General features: G+C 53.0%; 1 protein-coding gene and 1 long non-coding RNA gene across 2 annotated transcripts; one reads left to right on the top strand and one right to left on the bottom strand.

Annotated features, from left to right (window-relative positions):
* The first annotated feature begins 562 nt into the window (after nucleotides 1-562).
* LOC143695964 (hydroperoxide isomerase ALOXE3-like) lies at nucleotides 563-8,458 on the top strand. The gene is made up of 14 exons (XM_077191211.1): nucleotides 563-673; nucleotides 2,629-2,785; nucleotides 3,155-3,353; nucleotides 3,426-3,507; nucleotides 3,603-3,725; nucleotides 3,824-3,927; nucleotides 4,021-4,343; nucleotides 4,419-4,622; nucleotides 4,754-4,840; nucleotides 5,393-5,562; nucleotides 5,639-5,760; nucleotides 5,852-5,952; nucleotides 6,377-6,547; nucleotides 6,763-8,458. Coding segments are annotated over exons 1-14 (2,025 nt in total). The 5' UTR covers nucleotides 563-671; the 3' UTR covers nucleotides 6,943-8,458.
* Nucleotides 1,674-16,338, bottom strand: LOC143695986 (uncharacterized). Its single transcript, XR_013185456.1, has 2 exons — nucleotides 16,259-16,338; nucleotides 1,674-6,840 (listed from the first exon to the last, which is right to left on the bottom strand). It is a non-coding gene; the product is annotated as an uncharacterized LOC143695986 (long non-coding RNA).
* Between the last annotated feature and the right edge of the window lie 1,348 nt (nucleotides 16,339-17,686).

The raw sequence follows: 17,686 nt of genomic DNA, 5'->3' as shown, positions 1-17,686 counted from the left end.
AACAGAAGGTGCTGTAAAAAATTTAGCGATACAAGAAACTGAGAGCTTGGGTTGCAGCCAAAATAAACCTGCCTCTGCAATTAAAACAGCCCCACCTTTCTCCCCTGAACAATCAGCAAATTCTTGGTTCCCTGATGCCTCTGCTAAATGAGAGGGGAAGGTGTGGAGATACAGGGCAGCAGCCCTCCACTTTCCTCTGGTGAACAAATTATTACTGAGGGAGAAGGCAGTGCTCAGGTTGGGGAGCTGATAGTTGTTTGGAATGTTTTCCAACTTGAGGTCCAGAATACCTCTCTTGTCTGTATCTACACTGACTCCTATGCTGTGTACCAAATGATCCTAATAATCCAGCACATTACCCTGGACAACCTGTTCTGGTGGACCTCCTTTACTATAGAGCAAGTACCACTTGTGCTAAAAACCTCTCTGAATAAATATGTGTGGGTAGCCCCTGATGCTCTGGGGAAAGAGCACTGGATAAATACACACTGGATAACTCCATCATTTTAATTTTGTGCCTCTTGGTGGCAGATTCTGTTGCATTTACTTTTTCACAGAAGAACTCCAAGGGACACGAAGACCTGATAAACCATGATAACAATAGTGTTGGATGACAAAAATAATGTTTTCCATCCCTGTATGGTAACATGAGGTGATAATGCTACAATAACATGTAAGTTAATTGCTGAACCCCTCATCGAACCTATACACAGTTATGAAAATCCCCTCTGTGTTGATTTTTGCACTCTGAGATCAGTTAATGAACCATCACAACCCCCACTTGTACTAGCGGATCGTGGCAGTCCCCAGTGTTTAGGAAAGGAGAAAGGCAGGAATGGGGGTGCAGGGGGTCCCAGGACAAAGGAAAAGGAGGGTCTGGAGGTTGGAGAGACGGGGTGGCTGGGAAGGGGGGCTCAGGGTCATTCTGTGCATGGAACGGTGGATCAGGCCATCTTGGTGCTCTTGAATTGCAGTTCAAGGTTCCCAGTACTGGGAATTGCACTTTGGGGGTAAGGAAAGGCAGGGATAATGGTGGGGAGAGGCAAGATCTCCAGGAAGAAGGGTTCAGGGCATCATCGATGTTGAGGAAAGCAGGGTTTGGGGACTGGGAAAGGCAGGAATGGGCACAGGGTGCCAGGTTCAAGGGAAAGGAAGAGGCTGGGGGCTGGGAGAGGTGGGATGGCTGGGAAAGAGGATAGAGAGTGGTGCGAGGGCCAGGAAATGGGGTGCAGGGGGCTCTTGACGCACAGGAATGTGGGGCTCATGGGGGTCACACTTTCAGGCAATAGCAGTTCTGATTCCCAGGAATGCCGGTTCAGGGGTGTTCCGATGCCAGGGGTCCCACTCACCTCTCACTACCTCCCAGGAGTGCCCCCAGACCCAGTGCTGGAACCACCGATGGAGCTGCTCCACTGCAGCCTGGCCCCCAGAGCCACCTCTGGGCCCGCGATTGGCACCGCTGTTTCCTGCCTGCCAATGGCAGCTGGGGATGTTCTTGACAGAGGAGACCCTGGGTGGGGGCACATAAAGCTCCTGGCCCGCAGTGAATGCCCCTCCTTTGGCTCAAACCACCCCCTTGCATTGGGATCTCTAGCTGGTCAGAGTGACCCCGAGAAAAGTTTGAAAGTCTCTTTTCCCAGCCTGGCGCTTGAAGAAGGAGTCAGGGCTCTTCATTTCTCAGTCTCAAGGTTGTTTATTTTATCTTATCTATAAAAAATTTTGTCCTGCCCTGCTGAGGTTCGTCCAGCAGGACAGTTCCAGGCATTCTGCCGGCCCCCAGGGCGGTGTTATGTCTTTATACTAAAAACTACGTAGACAATGTTTACAATTACTTTCCAATACCTATCACCTATGTAAGACAGTGAGCTTCTACTCTAAACCAATCTGTAAGTGGCAACATCACAGCAGAAGATGGAGGCCAAGAAAAAGAAGGAGAAAGGCTGGACATGCCCAGATCCCTCCATCTTGCCCCCCTGAATCCCCATTCTAAAAACCCCAAAATCTACTTTTTCACCTTGTGATAAATTCACTATCATTCTACTTAATTTGTCATGACTTGCAGATCTTCATCTAAGGTTGGTAACTTGCTCCACAGGTCATAATCAAAACCACCGGCATCTTGGGCTCTGTGCCAGGGTCTCTGAGACCCCTGGCAGGGGTCTTGGCTGCTCAGGACAGCCAGAGGGATGTCCTGGGTCCTGACACCCTTGGGCCATTGCCATAGCCAGGAACATGGGACAGTTTCTTGAGTAATGTGCCCATGGTCACCCCTGGGGCCATCACTTGGGTAATGTCCCCACAGCCACCCACAGGGCCATCGTTTAGGTAATATACCCACAGGGCCATCGCTTGGGTAATGTCCCTGCGGCCATCCTCAGGGCCATTTCTTGGGTAATGCCCCCACAGCCACCCCCGGGGCTATCATTTGAGTAATGTTCCCATGGCCACATCAGTTGAGATCAGATGTACTCAATGCTGGACAGTAGCAGTGGTCTGATAACACCTCCCTGAGGAGGAAGGACCTGTCACCCGCTCACACAACGGCCATGGGTGTTGCGACACCCAAATCACCCAAAACAGCAGGCTTGCACCCCACAGCCCCTCACTTTTCCCTGACGGCATCTCCAGGACATCACTGCAGCTTGTCATGGCCACCTACAAGGTGACAGTGGCAACAGGTGACATGGTGGAAGCTGGGACCAACAACTCCATCTCCATCACCCTGGTGGGCAGCTATGGCGAGAGCCGCCAGACCACCGTCTCCTTCTTGTTCCTGCCAGGGAAGGTGGGTATGGGGATAGGGACAAAAGGCACAAGGGGTGGTAGAGCTGTCCTGGGGACATGAGGGGCTGCATGGACTGTCCTGGGGATACAAGGGGATGGTGAGAAGGGATTTGAGGGAGATGGAGGAAAGAGGTTCCAGGGTCTGGAGGAAAAAAATCTGGGGAGGATGGTGGGTAGTGGTCCTGGGGGGATTGGAGGAATGGTGTTCTGGGAGGATGGAGGAAAAGGACTTCGAGGGGATGATGGAGGATAAGGATCCTGGAGGCAATGGAAGCAAGTGGGGATGCTTTGAGCCCCTTCTCAGCTGGTGTCCCTGGTGCCACTACAGGGCATCTGCCCATTCCCCCAGAAGCCATTTCCTCCTCTCCAGGAGAAGAGCCTGTCTGTGCACTGTGGGCAGGACTTGGGCCCCATTGTCCTCATCCGCCTGCATAAGTGGCGGCTCTTCCTGGAGGATGCCTGGTTCTGCAAGGATGTCCGGGTGACAGCCCCCAATGGCACCCTGTATCGTTTTCCCTGCTACCAGTGGCTGGAGGGAGTCACCACGGTGGAGGTGCGAGAGGGCTCAGGTAGGACCCACCCTGCCCCCATCCTCCTCTGATGGCCAGAGGTCCGACTTTTGACACCCCCTTTCTTTCTAGGGAAGAAGCTGGTGGATGACAAGCTACAGATCCTCAAGGAACATCGTCATCGGGAGCTGGCAGCACGGCAGGAGGCTTACCGGTGACAGCAGGGACATGGGGGCAAGGCCTGCTTTGGCCAGGTGGGCTGGTCAGCAGTGATGCTGATGTCTGCTCCCATTTTCTCCCCCTACTCAGGTGGAAGAACTTCGCCCAGGGCTGGCCCCGTTGCCTCAATGTGGACTCCATCTTCGAGCTTGACTCCAACATCCAGTTCTCCCGCATCAGGGCCAACAACTTCACTGGTTTCCTCATCTTCCAGTAAGCAGTGCCCTGAGGCCATGGAGGACTTGGGTAATGGCAGGGAAAGGGGCCAGAGAAGGCAAGAAGTGTGCTGAGGTCCCCCCTCTGCCCTGTAGAGGGGCTTCCCACTTTCTCTCAGGGTTCCTACTGAGACGTAGCTCCTGGAACAGCCTGGATGAGATGCGTACCATCTTCTCCCGGACACAGGGCAGGGACATTGGTGGGTGCCCTTTGTGATGTCCCCTTCCTCCTGTATCACTCAAGATGCCTGGAGGGTGGGTAAGTGGGTGCTGATGTCTGACCATTGCCTTAGTCCCTGAGTATGTGGCCAAGCACTGGCAAGAAGATGACTTCTTCGGTTCCCAGTTCCTCAATGGCAACAACCCCATCATCATCCATCGCTGCACCACACTGCCACTCAAATTCCCAGTGACACCAGAGATGGTTGCCGGCTCACTGGGAGGTGGCACTGACCTGGGCAAGGAGCTGCAAGAAGGTCGGATTTTCGTTGTGGACTACAAGGTGCTGGAGGACATCCCAACCGACACCATTTACGGGCGCCAGCAGTACATAGCAGCCCCGCTCTGCCTGCTTCACCAAGGCACTGATGGGCTCCTGCGCCCCATCGCCATCCAGGTAGGGGTGTCCCACTCTAAATCCTGCTATCAGGAGGGTGGCAATGGTTCTATAGCACCATGTGGTCTCCCACAGCTCAGCCAAACACCAGGACCCCGCAGCCCCATCTTCCTGCCGAGTGACGATGAGTGGGACTGGCTGTTGGCCAAGACCTGGGTGCGCAACGCCGACTTCTACAGCCACCAGCTCCTCACCCACCTGCTGAGGACCCACCTGTTTGGGGAGGTCTTTGCCATCGCCACGCTGCGCCACCTGCCCACCTGTCACCCCCTCTTCAAGGTAAAGTCCCCCCTTAGGGCCACCTGCTGCTCCCCATCCCCAGATCTGAGGGCAGTTATGCCCCACCTGACAGCCCCCCAGCTCCATGAAGGGGTCCGTGGTCACCTGCCAGGTGTTTATTCCTCCCTCAGCTCCTCATGCCCCACTTCCACTTCACACTGCACATCAACACCTTGGCCCGCAGTGTCCTCATAAACCAGGGTGGCCTCATTGACAAGGTGAGCCCTGGGGACTGAGGCCACTGGGCTCTGCTGGGATACTGAATGCTCTGGGGTATTGGGAGGCACAGGGGTGTACTGGGGACACTGAGGGTCTACTGAAGTCCACTGGGACACTGGAAGGTACTGGAGTCTTGGCGGTGCTGGGGTCTCCTGGAGGTACTGGATTCTACTGGGGGGCACTGGGGTCTCCTGGGAACCTTGGGGTCTACTGAAACACTGGGTAGTACTGGGGTGCTACTGGAACCAATGTAGAGTACTGGTGTGTACTGGGAACACTGGGTGTACTGAAATTGCTGGGGAACACCGTAGTGTACTGGGGGCACTAGGGGGCACTGGGAAGCATGAGAGACCTGGGAGACATTAGAGAACATGGTGTGGAGGACACTTGAGAGCACTGGGGTATATGGGAGTACTGGGGGCACTGGGTGTGTACTTGGAGTACTTGTAACCTGGGACCAGTATGGGGTAGTGGGGTATATGGGGAGTACTGGGCGACACTGAAGCCTGGCACCTCCTGCCCTCCCCAACCATGGGTGGCCTTCCTCCCAGGGTTCCGGGGTGACCTATGAGGGGCTGCTGCTGGTGGTGCAACGAGGCCTGGAGCAGGTGACCTACACGTCCCTGTGCCTCCCCGATGACATCCGCCACCGTGGTATGTCCCATGTCCCCAACTACCACTACCGAGACGATGGGCTGAGCCTCTGGGAAGCCATTGAGAGGTGAGACTGGTTTCAGGGGGTGGAGGGTGGTCCTGTCATGCCCCAGGATCTCACAATCACCTCGTCCCTACGGCAGCTTTGTCACCGGCATCGTGACATTCTACTATGATGGGGATGCAGCGGTGAGCGGGGACACCGAGCTGCAGGCCTGGGTGATGGACATCTTCACCAATGGTTTCTTGGGCAGGACCTCCTCAGGTAGCACACCTGTGGCTGCCACAGGATGTCCCCAGGGGAGGCAGGGAACAGGCAGGTCCCTGAGGCTCTTGGCTGTCCCATCCCCACCCAGGTATTCCCTCGTCGCTGCAGACAGTGGTGGAGCTCATCAAGTTCCTCACCATGGTGATGTTCACCTGCTCAGCGCAGCACGCAGCTGTCAACAATGGGCAGGTGGGACATGGGCAGGGACCCAAAGGATATCCTCAAGGTGTCCTCGAGCCATGCTGGGGACATGTCCCCCTCCCACTCCTCTGTGTGCATGAAGGATGTCCCCATCCTGAACCAACGTCTATGTCACACCTCTCTACATGCCAGAAGATGTCCCCATCCATCCTATCTCCATGTTGGAAGGATGTCCTCACCCTATGTCCCCATCCAATGGGTCCCCATGCCAGAAGGATGTCCCCATCCATCCCCTCTTCATACTGGAGATGTCCCCATCCATCTCCCTTGCCATACTGAGATGTTCCCATCTGCCCCCTCTCTGTGCCAAAGAATGTTCCCAACTGTCCCCTCGCTGCTTTGGGAGGATGTCCCCACCCATCCCATTGCTGTTTTGGGGGGATGTTCTCTGCAGTAATCTTTCCCCCTGCAGTATGATCTGGGGGCCTTCGTCCCCAATGCCCCATCCTCCATGCGCCACCCACCACCCAGCGAGAAGGGCCGGGCCTTCCTCCAGCACTTCCTCGACACCATTCCTGAGGTGGCCACCACTGCTAACATCCTGGTTGCCCTCATTCTCCTCAGCTCCCAACTCAAGGACAGGGTGAGTCTGGCCCCACAGTCCCCATGTGCCCCCCCAAACAGCTCTGTGGGCCTGAGGAACTGTAAGAGGTGCCCACAAGGTGGATGTCACCACCTTTGGTGTCACTAAGCTTGGGGGACAGCCACCATTGCTCCACACCTACCAGGGTGCTGGAGAACCCCTGAATACCACCAAGGGGTTGAAGCTGAAGGGTCCATGTTGCTGTCTCCCTCCAGAGGCTCCTGGGACAGTACCCAGAGGAGTGGTTCACAGAGGCGGAACCCCGGCGGCTCATCCGGGCCTTCCAAGGGCGGCTGGAGGAGATCCGGGACCGGATTGAGGAGAGGAACCACCTGGCTGCGCTGAGATACAACTACCTGAACCCACTGGAGACGGAGAACAGCATTTCCATCTGAGCACAGGAGCTGCACCCGCTCAGCATCACCAGCACTCCCAGCACCCTGCACCTGGGCACCCTCAATAGACAGAACCACCAGCATCTGGACATCCAGTACACCCAGCATCCCTTACATGGCCATCCCAAACACCCTTGCCAGCCAGCATCCCACACTTGGACAACCCCAGCAACCCCACACCTGGAGATCTCCAGCATCTACCCCCCAGCTCCCTCAGCACCCCCCACTCCATTTTCCTCTCCCCAGTAAATGCCAGCTGTCAATCAAACCCTTGCTGCTTGAAGGCACACCCTAAAACCACAGGGATCTGCACAGCCCCCACACAAAGTAGGAAGCTGAACTGAGGCAACCAGGGGACATGACAGAGTTCCAAGTGCTCCCAGTGCTTCCTCCCCGTGCTCACAGTGTTCATCACTGCTCCCCAGTGACCCAGTGCCACCCTGCAGTGCTCCCCTCACTGGGAGCAGAGTGGGAGCTTGAAACAAGTTTATTAGAGAAGCTTCTTTTGAGATATAAAGTACAGAAAGGACCCCCAACACCCCCAAAACCTACCCAGGACCCCCTGGCTTTCCAAACTTCGCAGAAGGGAATGTAGGTGTGGCTGGATCTAATCCAAGTCCAGCTTCCACAGCCTCCTAACAGGCAAGGTGCTCCAGCCCCACCTTGGAGGCCCTTCACTAAACCTGCTCAGGCTTACAGACATCTTTCCTGTGTTGAGGAACCAAAACCAAGGCACAACAATCTGGATAATCCATATCTTTAATCTGGTCACACAGTCCAGGGTGCTCCTGGCCTTCCTTGCTGCCAGGGCATATGGCTGCCTCCCAGTCCAGCAAGTCCTTTCCCACAGGGATACTCCCAGCCAGGCAGCTCCAGCCGGTGCCACTGCAGGGGCTGATACTGGCATTTGTCCTTCTTTCATGAATTTCATGAGTGTGTGAACTGAATATATGCAGGTAACTAAGAGCCAAAATCCACAGCTGAAGTGTAAAGAGTAGATTTATTCTATTGCCACGCTAAGAAAAGGGAACACATACAGTCCTAAGCTTATTCCATCTTAACAGGGGCAAAAAGAACACATGCCAAGCCTGTTCCCCTGCCATAACATACCACAGGGCCCATCAAAGGCACATTCCTTCACAAGGCTGTGCTTTTGCAATCTTTGAGCTTCTTATCTGTCTTCCCTCTCACTAGGAGGCCTAAGGCCTGTGAAAAATGCATTTTAGGACTTTTTTACAACATCTTGTTATCTTCTGCAGAAATTCCACTTCTCAAAGCAGACAGAAAACAACTCAAAGCAATCACAGTATGTGAAATTTCTCCCACCGAATATTAGCATCTTTCAGCTGCAAAGTCATCTTTGAGCGAAAATACTACTTTTTCTTATTTTTTTCTTCCTTGCCACATCTGCTTTTAACCCCTTCCCCCCCTCAGTAAGGTTCCTGACAATACTTGCTTTCCTCCTCTTTGAAGCCCTTCACTGAATGCAGAGATCTGAGAGACCTTTCCAGCAAAGACTCAGGCAAAGAAGCCATTTTATTCCTCAACATCAGTATCAGTGTTTGCTGGTATTAAATTCCCCTCCCTGTTCTGAAGCAGTCCTGCACAGCACAAACAATGCAGAGAAATTCCCTGTCTGTTGCTGGCCTTGCTGTTATCCAGTGTCTTCACGGTTCCCATTTGTAACCTGTCCTGTGACATCGCAGCCCTGCTTGCCTTCCCCTGTCCCCAGAGCCCCTGTGCAGGCCCAGCCCAGGCCAGGAGCATTGCGGCTGGGAACGGCCCCTGTGCCGTGGTGCCCACAGCAGCCTTGGGGCTCTGTGCCCCATGGCCTCCCTGCTGGGCAGCCTCTGCCAGCTCCTGCAGAGCCCGTGGCACCTGTGGGGCTGCACAGACAGCCCTGCCCCGGGCTCTGCCGGCCTCTGGGCCAGCAGAGAGGCAGCCAGGGCTGGCCATGGCCGGGAACAGGCCCTGAGCCCTGCAGGAGGATGGAGCTGGGCCACAGCCAAACTCAGCCCAGGCCAAAGCTGGGCTCAGCAGCCAGGGCTGCCAAGGGCTGGGCACAGAGGCTGGCACTGACAAATGTCCTGGGCCCCCTCCCTGCTCTGTCCCTGCCACCAAGGGCACAGAGCAGCCTCCTCTCTGGGCCACTTGCCTGTTTTCAATGCCTTGCACAGGTGCTGGCCTGCCCCACAAGGCCTGGCCTGAGTTCTGCCCCTGCACGCTCAGCCAGGCTGAGATGGACACTGATGGTTTCTGGGCCAGGCTCTCGGAGCCCGGCCCAGCTCCCTGCAAGCTCTGCCAGCTGCCCTGAGCTCTGGGCAGCACCAAGGGCCTCTCTGAGCCCAGCCCAGCCCAGCCGGCTCTGGCCCCACAGCTCTGCTCAGGCCAGGCTGCTCTGGGCACTGGCCCCACGGCCTCAGTCCCTGCCAAGGCCACAGCAGCAGCTGCAGCTGCCACAGGACTCAGCCCCAGCCATGGGGGAAGGTGCCTGGCCAAGGCCAAAGGAGGCTCCCTGGGTGCCCTGCTCCCCTCGGGCTGAGGTGCTGAGAGCTCTGCAGCCCCTGCTGCCATCCCATCTGCCCAGGGCAGCACAAGAGCCCCGGCCTTGAGGCCCTCAACAGCTGCTCCTGCTCCAGGCCCAAGGCGCGTTCCAAGGCTGGTGCAGCCAGAAAATTGTTCTCACTTCCCATTCATTCCTGCTCTGCTGAGGATGGATCTCAAGACTAAAAAAAAATGCTGTAGGTTAATTTATTTCATTTAAATACAATGTGAGTCTCCCTATTTACACAAAGTCTCTGGGTCACACAAGCTTAGTGGATGCTGAAGGAGGAAAGGATGAGTAATGACACTTTTTTAAAAGACAACAACATCACAAGTGGAGAAGAAAAATATGTAATATGTAAATAAGGAAAGACAGACTTATCTGTCATGACGTGCACTGGGAGTCACTGACAGAGGACAACAGGCAGGCTGTGGCTGCTCAAATGCATCCACTCCTAAGTTTCGTCAGCTCTTGGTTCCTCAGGCTGTAGATGAGGGGGTTCAGTGCTGGAGGCATCATTGAGTACAGAACCAACACCACCACATGTAACAGTGGGGAGGAGGTGAAGGGGGGCTTCAGGTAAACAAACAAGAAAGTGCTGATAGCAGGGAGACCAGACAGGCGAGGGAAGCACATGGCTTTGTGCTGTCCCTGCTCAGACAGGATCCTGAGCATGGCCCTGAAGATCCACACAGCATAGAAAAAATGAGTACAAAACACTCAAATCCTAAACAGACACTAAACACAAGAATCCCAACTTTGACCAGTTATTTTCAGAGACACTCCAGTCTCCAGATTCTCAGAAACTTGAACCTTTGTTGTTGTGGAGACTCCGAACCCTGTAAGGTTAAGGCTCTGTTGAAGATGAAGGCTGGAAGAGAGTAATTTCAGCTACCAGGAGGGAGGTTCCTTCTGAAAACCTGACAAGTAGGACAGGTACCTTCTACAAGAAGTAAGAGGCCCTGGAACTCAGCGGCCAGACAACTGATAAGATGGGTGAAGGTGCTTCTGGGATAGAGGAGCCTCCTAAAGCAACACCACCTGTACCCGGCATCACAATCTCCTCTGTCAGGAGAAAAAGAAGGAAGTTTAATAGGAGACTATTCTCCCTTCTGAAGAGAATGGAGGGCCTGATTTGAAGACAGGACCCAACTCACAGGGAAGTCTGCAGTCTCCCAGGGGCTTGGGTAAGGGACATTACTGGAAAACTCTCCAGCCTATTAAGGCCCTCTGATTACTATCTGCTATTGGTTTTTCAGGCTGGCAGTAACAAAGTAATAAAGAGAAGTCCGAGGGAAATCGAAAGATATTTCAAACCCTTGAGACAATTGGGCACAGGATCAGGAGCACAGGTAGTGATTTCCTTGGTCCTTCTGGTAACAGGGAATAATATTGACAGGAATAAAAAGATCCATCACATAATCACGTGTCCAAGGCTGATGCAATTGGAAAAAATTGGGTTATTTGACTATGGGATGATCTATTCAACACCTGGCCTACTGACACCTGATGGGATTTATCTTTAAGAGGGAAAGGGACAAAATCAGGCTCACCAGTGACGAGCAATGGGATGGAGTGCCAAAGCTTGAGGAAAGGAGCACTGATAGAATCCCTCAATCCTGCTACAATGTACCACACCTGAAATGTTTCTACACTAATGCATACACAGAATGAGTAACAAACAAGAACAGCTGGAAGCTCTGGCCCACTGCCAGAGATTTGACATCACTGGCATAAGTGAAACCTGGTGGGATGAGACAACTCTATTTATAGGAGTGCCCCATGGGATGATTAAAGGCTCTTGCAGAAGGGTAACCAGGGCAGGAGAGGTGTGGGGTGGCATTGGATGTAATGGAAGGGCTGGAATGTCTGGAGCTCACAGCTGGCAACGGCACAGTTGAGAGTGGGTGAGAATAAAGGGGCAAACAAATAATGCAGATGCCACTGTGGGAGTCTACTATAGACCACCCAGCCAGGCCCAGGATAGTGAAGAGTTATTCTTTGAGGAACTAAGGGACACTTCCAAGGAAAGATGCTCTCCGAGATCTGCTGCTTCTCAACAGAGAGATCTCATGAGCAAAATGGAGATTGGTAGCCATCTTAGCCACAGAGACCACCGAGCAATCAAGTTTAAATCTCTCTTGACAGGAGGTAAAGTGCCAGCAAAACTTCAACTCTGGCCATGAGAGCAGACCTCAGGCTGTTCAGGAAACAAATGAGTACCCTGGAAAAATGTTTCTGCAGGTGCTGGAGCCCATCACTGCATCATCTTCTAAGGGCACAGGAGCAGCAATTCCTAAATGCTGGCAGTCAAGCAGGCAGGGTAGAAGACCGGCGTGGCTGAACAGGGATTTCCCCTTGGATATAAGGAAAAAAGGAAGGTGTGTACCCAGTGGAAGAAAGGTCAGGTAACATAGGAAGAATACAGAGATGCTGCTCAACACTGTAGGGAGAAAATCTGTGTGGCCAAAGCTCAGCTGCAATTGAAGCTGCCAGAAATGTGGGGAACAATAAAAAGTTCTTTCAAATATATTAATGGGAAAACAAAGGGTAGAAATAACATTGTCCCATTCCAGCATTAGAATGGTCACCTCACAAACAGGGACATGCACAAGGCAGATGTGTTTTAATACACTCTTTGCCACTGTCTTCAACACAGATGACAGACCAAGGGAATCTCAGTGCAGGAGATAAGAATGATCAACTCCAAGTTGACCCTGAACTTGCATGAGATCTGCTGATCCAGCTGGATCCCTGCAAATCTATGGGGTCTGATGGGATTCATACAAGAGTATTCAGAGCTGCTGATGTCATTGCAAAGCCTCTCTTGATGATTTTTGAGTATTCCTGGGATACCCGAGAGGTCCCAGCTGACTGGAAACTGGCAAATGCTGTCCCAGTTTTCAAGAAGGGCAAGGAGGAGGACTCTGGAAACTACAGGCCTGTCAGAGTCACTTCAGTATCCAATGATGCAACAGAAAAGATTACTCTGGAAGGTATTGAAAAATACCTGGAAGACACCAGTTATTGGTCACAGCCAGCACAGGGGAAAGTCCTGCTTGTTGAACCTGATTTTCTTCTAAGACAGGGCAACCCATGTGGTTGATCCAGGAAAGCCAGGAGATGGAATGTTTTTTGGACTTCAGCAAAGGTTTTGATACTGTCCCTCCCAGGACCCTTCTGAACAAACTGTGACTAACTGTGAAACAGCTGAATAACTGTGTTACTGTTGTGTTACTGAAACAGCTGAATAACTGTGTTGAGCACAAAGGGTGACAATGACAGATGAAATCAGGCTGGCACCAGTCACTAGTGGGGTTCCACAGGGATCCATCATCAGCCCAGTTCTCTTCAACATCTTCATAAATGACTTGGAGGCAGGACTCAATGAATACTAAGAAAGTTTGCCAACAACACTAAATTGGGAGGAGCTATCAGCTTCTGCAAGGGCAGAGAGGCCCTGCAAAATCAGAGACAGGCAATCAAAATCAAAATCAGAGATGTAGGCAATCACCAACCATGTGAAGTTTAACAAGGGCAAGTGCAGGATTCTGCACCTGAGATGGGGTGCCCCTGGTTGTGTGTATGGACTGGGGAATGAGATGCTGGAGAGCAGCTGTGAGAAGGGACCTGGGGGTCCTGGTCAATGTCCAGTTGGATCTAAATCAGCAGTGCCTGGCAGCCAGAAGGGCCATCCATGTCCTGGGGTCATCAGGCCCAGCATCGCCAGCCTGGCTAGGGAGGGGATTGTCCTCTGCTTTGCATTGTGGCAGCCTCACCTTCAGTCCTGGGGGCAGTTTTGGGCATGAAAACACAAAAAAGACATTTAGCCACTGGAGAGCATCCAAAGGAGGCCACAAGGATGGGAAAGGTCTGGAGAGGAAGCTTTATGAGGAGTAACTGAGGTCACTTTATCTGTCCACCTGGAGGAGACTGAGGGGAGACCTCATTGAGCTCTTCAACATCCTCCCAAGGGGCAGCACAGGAGCAGGTACCAGCCTCTCCACTCTTGTGATCAGTGGCAGGTCTCAAGGAAACAGCTGGAGCTGAGTCAGGGAGGTTTAGGTGAGGTATCAGGAAAAGGTTTTTACCTCAGTTGGTCAGGCACTGGAACAAGCTGGCCAGGGAAGTGGTCACAGCGCCAAACCTGTCTCAGCTCAAGGAGCATTTGGACAATGCTGTCAGCCTATGGTGGGATTGTTGGAGTGTTCTGTGCAAGTCCTGGAGTTAGACTTGGTGATCCTGATTGGTCCCTTCCAATTCAGCCTACACTGTGATTCTAGGAACTTCTTGCTCTGCCCCAAGACTTGTGCTCAGCCTCCCTGTCTCACCCACTGGAGAAGAACAGCTGTGCCCACAGGAACAAAACCCATCAAAAGTCTGGTTTACACAAGAGGCTGCACCAGGTGAACTGGAAAAGGGAGCAGATCAGGCCCCCTCACTCTTTTTTCTCTGTTTTCCCGGCCTCTCTTTATTTATTCTCCTCTCTCACCTCTCTTTCTGTTTTTTCTCTGCCCAGCTCCGGCCCATCCACATGGCAGCACCAACGTAGGACTGAAGCACTGGAAATATTCTTTGCTTCCTTCCCTGGCTGTGCCTGGGCAAAGCACACCTCTCCCATTCTCCACATAAACTGTGGTGGGATTGGGGACATTGTGGAGCTGTGCTGCTCCACACGCTTGGAAGCCAGTGCCTTGGACGAGTTTGTGGTGGGAGCAGAGAATTCATGGAAGTGTTGGGAACAACAAAACATAAGATGTGTCTGGGTCATTCTTTAGCTTGATGGGAATTTATAACAAACATCACTCTCCTACCAGTGGATGATGACAGGGGTCCTGGGGCTCCCCCTCTTTCCATGCTCCCCCTGCCTCTCCAGGCTGCTGGGGGTCCCCCCCTCTAAAGGCTCACCATTTCAGAATCCCAGGGCTCCCTGCTCTCTGGGCTGCTGGGGGTCCCAGGGGTTCCTCCTCTGTTAGTGGTTCTGAAGGTCTCACTGTGAGAGACTGGAATGTTCTGGATTAATGGCTCGAACAATTGGCCATTTATAAAAGCACGGGGGCTTTGCTGATTATGTGCAAGGGAACAGCCCAGGTGCAGAGGGTGTGAGCCCCAGAGGATGACCACAACAAATCAACCTTGGTTTAGCAAGAAGCTGGGCTTTGAGCCAAATAAGGGAAAAATCCTATAGGCAGCTGATCCAGCAAGGTGGGACAGTGCTTTTGAGCAGGGCAATTTCATCCTTAACACAACTGGCTCAGTTGTAAAAGCTCCCCCCCCTCCCTGAGGGATATACTGGGACATTCAGATGTACTGGGACATTCAGACAGAGAGCTGAAGGTTTTCATCCCTTCTGATGGGACATAATTAGCTCAACTACAATTACTGAGAGTCAACTGTCATGTCTTAACAGATGTCATAAACCATCAAAGATCTCTGAAGTGCCCCAGACTCATTTCTGGAGCCTTCCACCAGAGGACTGCATATGATCCAGTGTTGCAATAAATCCACAGTGTTGTAAGAGACCATGCAAACTCCCCCTTCCAGGGCAGGGGAAGGACATGGACCTTCCTGCATAACCCCAAGTGTATATTAACCCAGTTAAGTCTGTGTTTCATGGGTGTCACCCAGCCTCAACAAATCAAGACAGTGACCATCATTTCAACCAACTGACATCAAAATTGCAACAATCAAGTCCCATGTCTGGATCTACAGATGGTTACACCTTTCTACTCTTATCCTTTTTTTCTCTTTCTTTCTTTTCCTTATATGTTTTCTTACATGTTATTTTTATGCTTTTTTATTGCTGCATTTCTGTAGATAATAAAAACCAAAATGGTTGCCCATCTCCTTTCCATTGCATCCAAATTGGGGAGTTCTCAAAAAAATGTGCATAAAAGATATAGATAGATAGATAGATAGATAGATAGATAGACAGACAGACAGACACCACTATAAATCTTCAGAGGCTGGTCATAACCACCCCTCTCCAGCGTCCCCACTCTCTAAGCCCCTGGGGGTCCCCTATCTCCAGGGTTCCCTTTTCAGCATTCCCGGGGATCCAAGGGCTCCCCATCTCTCCAGGCTCCTTCCTTCTCTCTCAGGGCTACAAGGCGATCTCCCCTTTCAGGCTCCTCCCTCCCCTCTAGACTTCCAGGGGTTTCCCCTCTCCAGGTTCCCTACTTCAGGGTCCCGGCGGGCCCCGAGACTCCCCCCTTTCCAAGATCCCTCCTCACCGGGCCCCCTCCTCTCTATTCTTCCTCCACTTCCAGGCTGCTACGGGTCCTCAAGCTTCGGTATGGCCCCTCTCCACTGTCCCCATCCTGGGGGTCCCAGTGCTCCCACACCCCACCCGGCTGTCCCGGCAGAGTCCCCAGAACCAGTGTCTGTCACACCTCCCCCGCCGCCCGCCATCGGCCGCGCCACCCGGGTCTGGGCTGGCAGCGAAGGCGGCGGGGCCGGAGCCGGAAAGGCGCAGCCGCAGCAGGCGGGGTGATCCCCTCCCACCGCCGGCAGGCGCCACGGGGACCGTCCTCCTAAAAGAAAGCTTCCTGGAGACTCCGCAGAATCCCCCCAGGGGGCTTTTGCGGTTCAGCCTTGGAATTCTGCAAGGACGAAATATTCCCTCATCCCACGAAAAAAACAAGAGACCCACCCCAAGATATTTGGGATGAACTTGAAATATCTCCCCCCCCCTCCAAAAAAAAATGGTCCCAGGAACACACATCCCCCTCCCCCCAAGATATTTGGGGCGAGCTCCGCGTCCCCAGTCACCTGCGGAATGTAAGTGTGGAGGTAATGCTCCCGAGGGGAGCGGCTGCGCATACGCTGAGCAGTGGCCCCGTGAACTTCATTCTTTTCCGCTTCCTGCTCCTCCTACCTCCGCTTCTTCTCCTCCTCCTCGTCCTCTATACTCCCACCTCCTTCTCCTCTTACCTCCCTTCCTTATCCTGCTCCTTCTTCATCCTTCCTCCTCCATTCCTTCTCCTCCTCCTCCCACAACCAGCGCCTACCCTTCCCCCCAAAACCCCTTCTGTTTCGCAGGAGGAGCAGGGATGGAGCTGGGGCAGGTCTGGATAGGCAGTGCTGGGCTCTTGGCTGCTCCCACCCGCTGTGGCAGAACACGGAAATAGGAAAAGCAGAGGAAAACAGAAAATTGGTGAATGGAGATAAAATTTTGGGGTTTATGGCCTCCCTAGTCGGAGACTTCCACTCCTTTGTGCTCATCTCAGGAGTCGAGATCTTGGAGGGGGGAATGCAGAGATGGCTGGGGGATCCCAAGGGATTTTGGAGGCAGGATGAGAGGCTGTGTAAGTCCCTTCCTGGGGCTCAGCAGAGTCTAGCTCGAAAGCCTCAGGTGCTCCTGGGGCCCTGGGCTTAAAGCTTGTCACCACCTTCTTCTTCAGATGGTAGTTCTGGCAGGACCTTGACTCCTTGTGCCTCTTCCTGGAGCCAGAGGACTTGCAGAGACCTCCTCCAGATGGGTCCTAGAGGTGTTCCAGGAATTTTGGGCTCACAGTGAAGCCCTTCCCATAGTTTTGGCATCCAGAGGGTCTCCCCAGTATGGGAAGTTTGAAGCTTCTTCCAAAGCTTTTCCTGCAGTCCCGGACCATGTAGGACTTGGTGGTGGATTGACCCTGGCTGGATGCTGGGTGCCACCAAAACTACTCTGTCCTTGCTCTCCACGTCTGGACACAGGAAAGAAAATAAAAAGAAAGGCCCAGGAGTTGAGATAAGGACCAGAAGAGATCCCTCACCGACTACAGTTATGGTCAAAACAGCCTGGAACTTCAAACTGATTTTATTACAAACCAAATCAGAGCAGGATAATGAGAAATAAAATAAATCCTAAAAACACCACCTCCCTATCCCACCCTCCTTCCTGGGCTCTCCCTCCTTCCTCCAGCAGTGCAGGGAGATGGGAATGGGGGTCATGGTCAGTTCATCACCCCTTGTTCCTACTGCTGTTTAGGGAAAGAAGTCTGAGTCCTTCCTCTGCCCCAGCATGGGTCCCCCCTAGAGCCGCAAGTCCTTCCAGCAAAGCTGTCCCACTGTGGGCTCTTCTCTCTGCAGATTTGCAGGTCCTTGCAGGGTGTCTGCTCCAGCACAGTCTTCCCAAGTCATCACATCCTTTTTAAAGCATCCACCTGCTCCAGTATGGATCTCCCACAGGTTCACAGCCCTCTTTTGGGCATCCAGTCT

Source organism: Agelaius phoeniceus, chromosome 27 (assembly GCF_051311805.1).
Source record: "Agelaius phoeniceus isolate bAgePho1 chromosome 27, bAgePho1.hap1, whole genome shotgun sequence".
Classification (NCBI taxonomy): domain Eukaryota; kingdom Metazoa; phylum Chordata; class Aves; order Passeriformes; family Icteridae; genus Agelaius; species Agelaius phoeniceus.
This window is presented reverse-complemented; position numbering and strand designations above follow the sequence as displayed.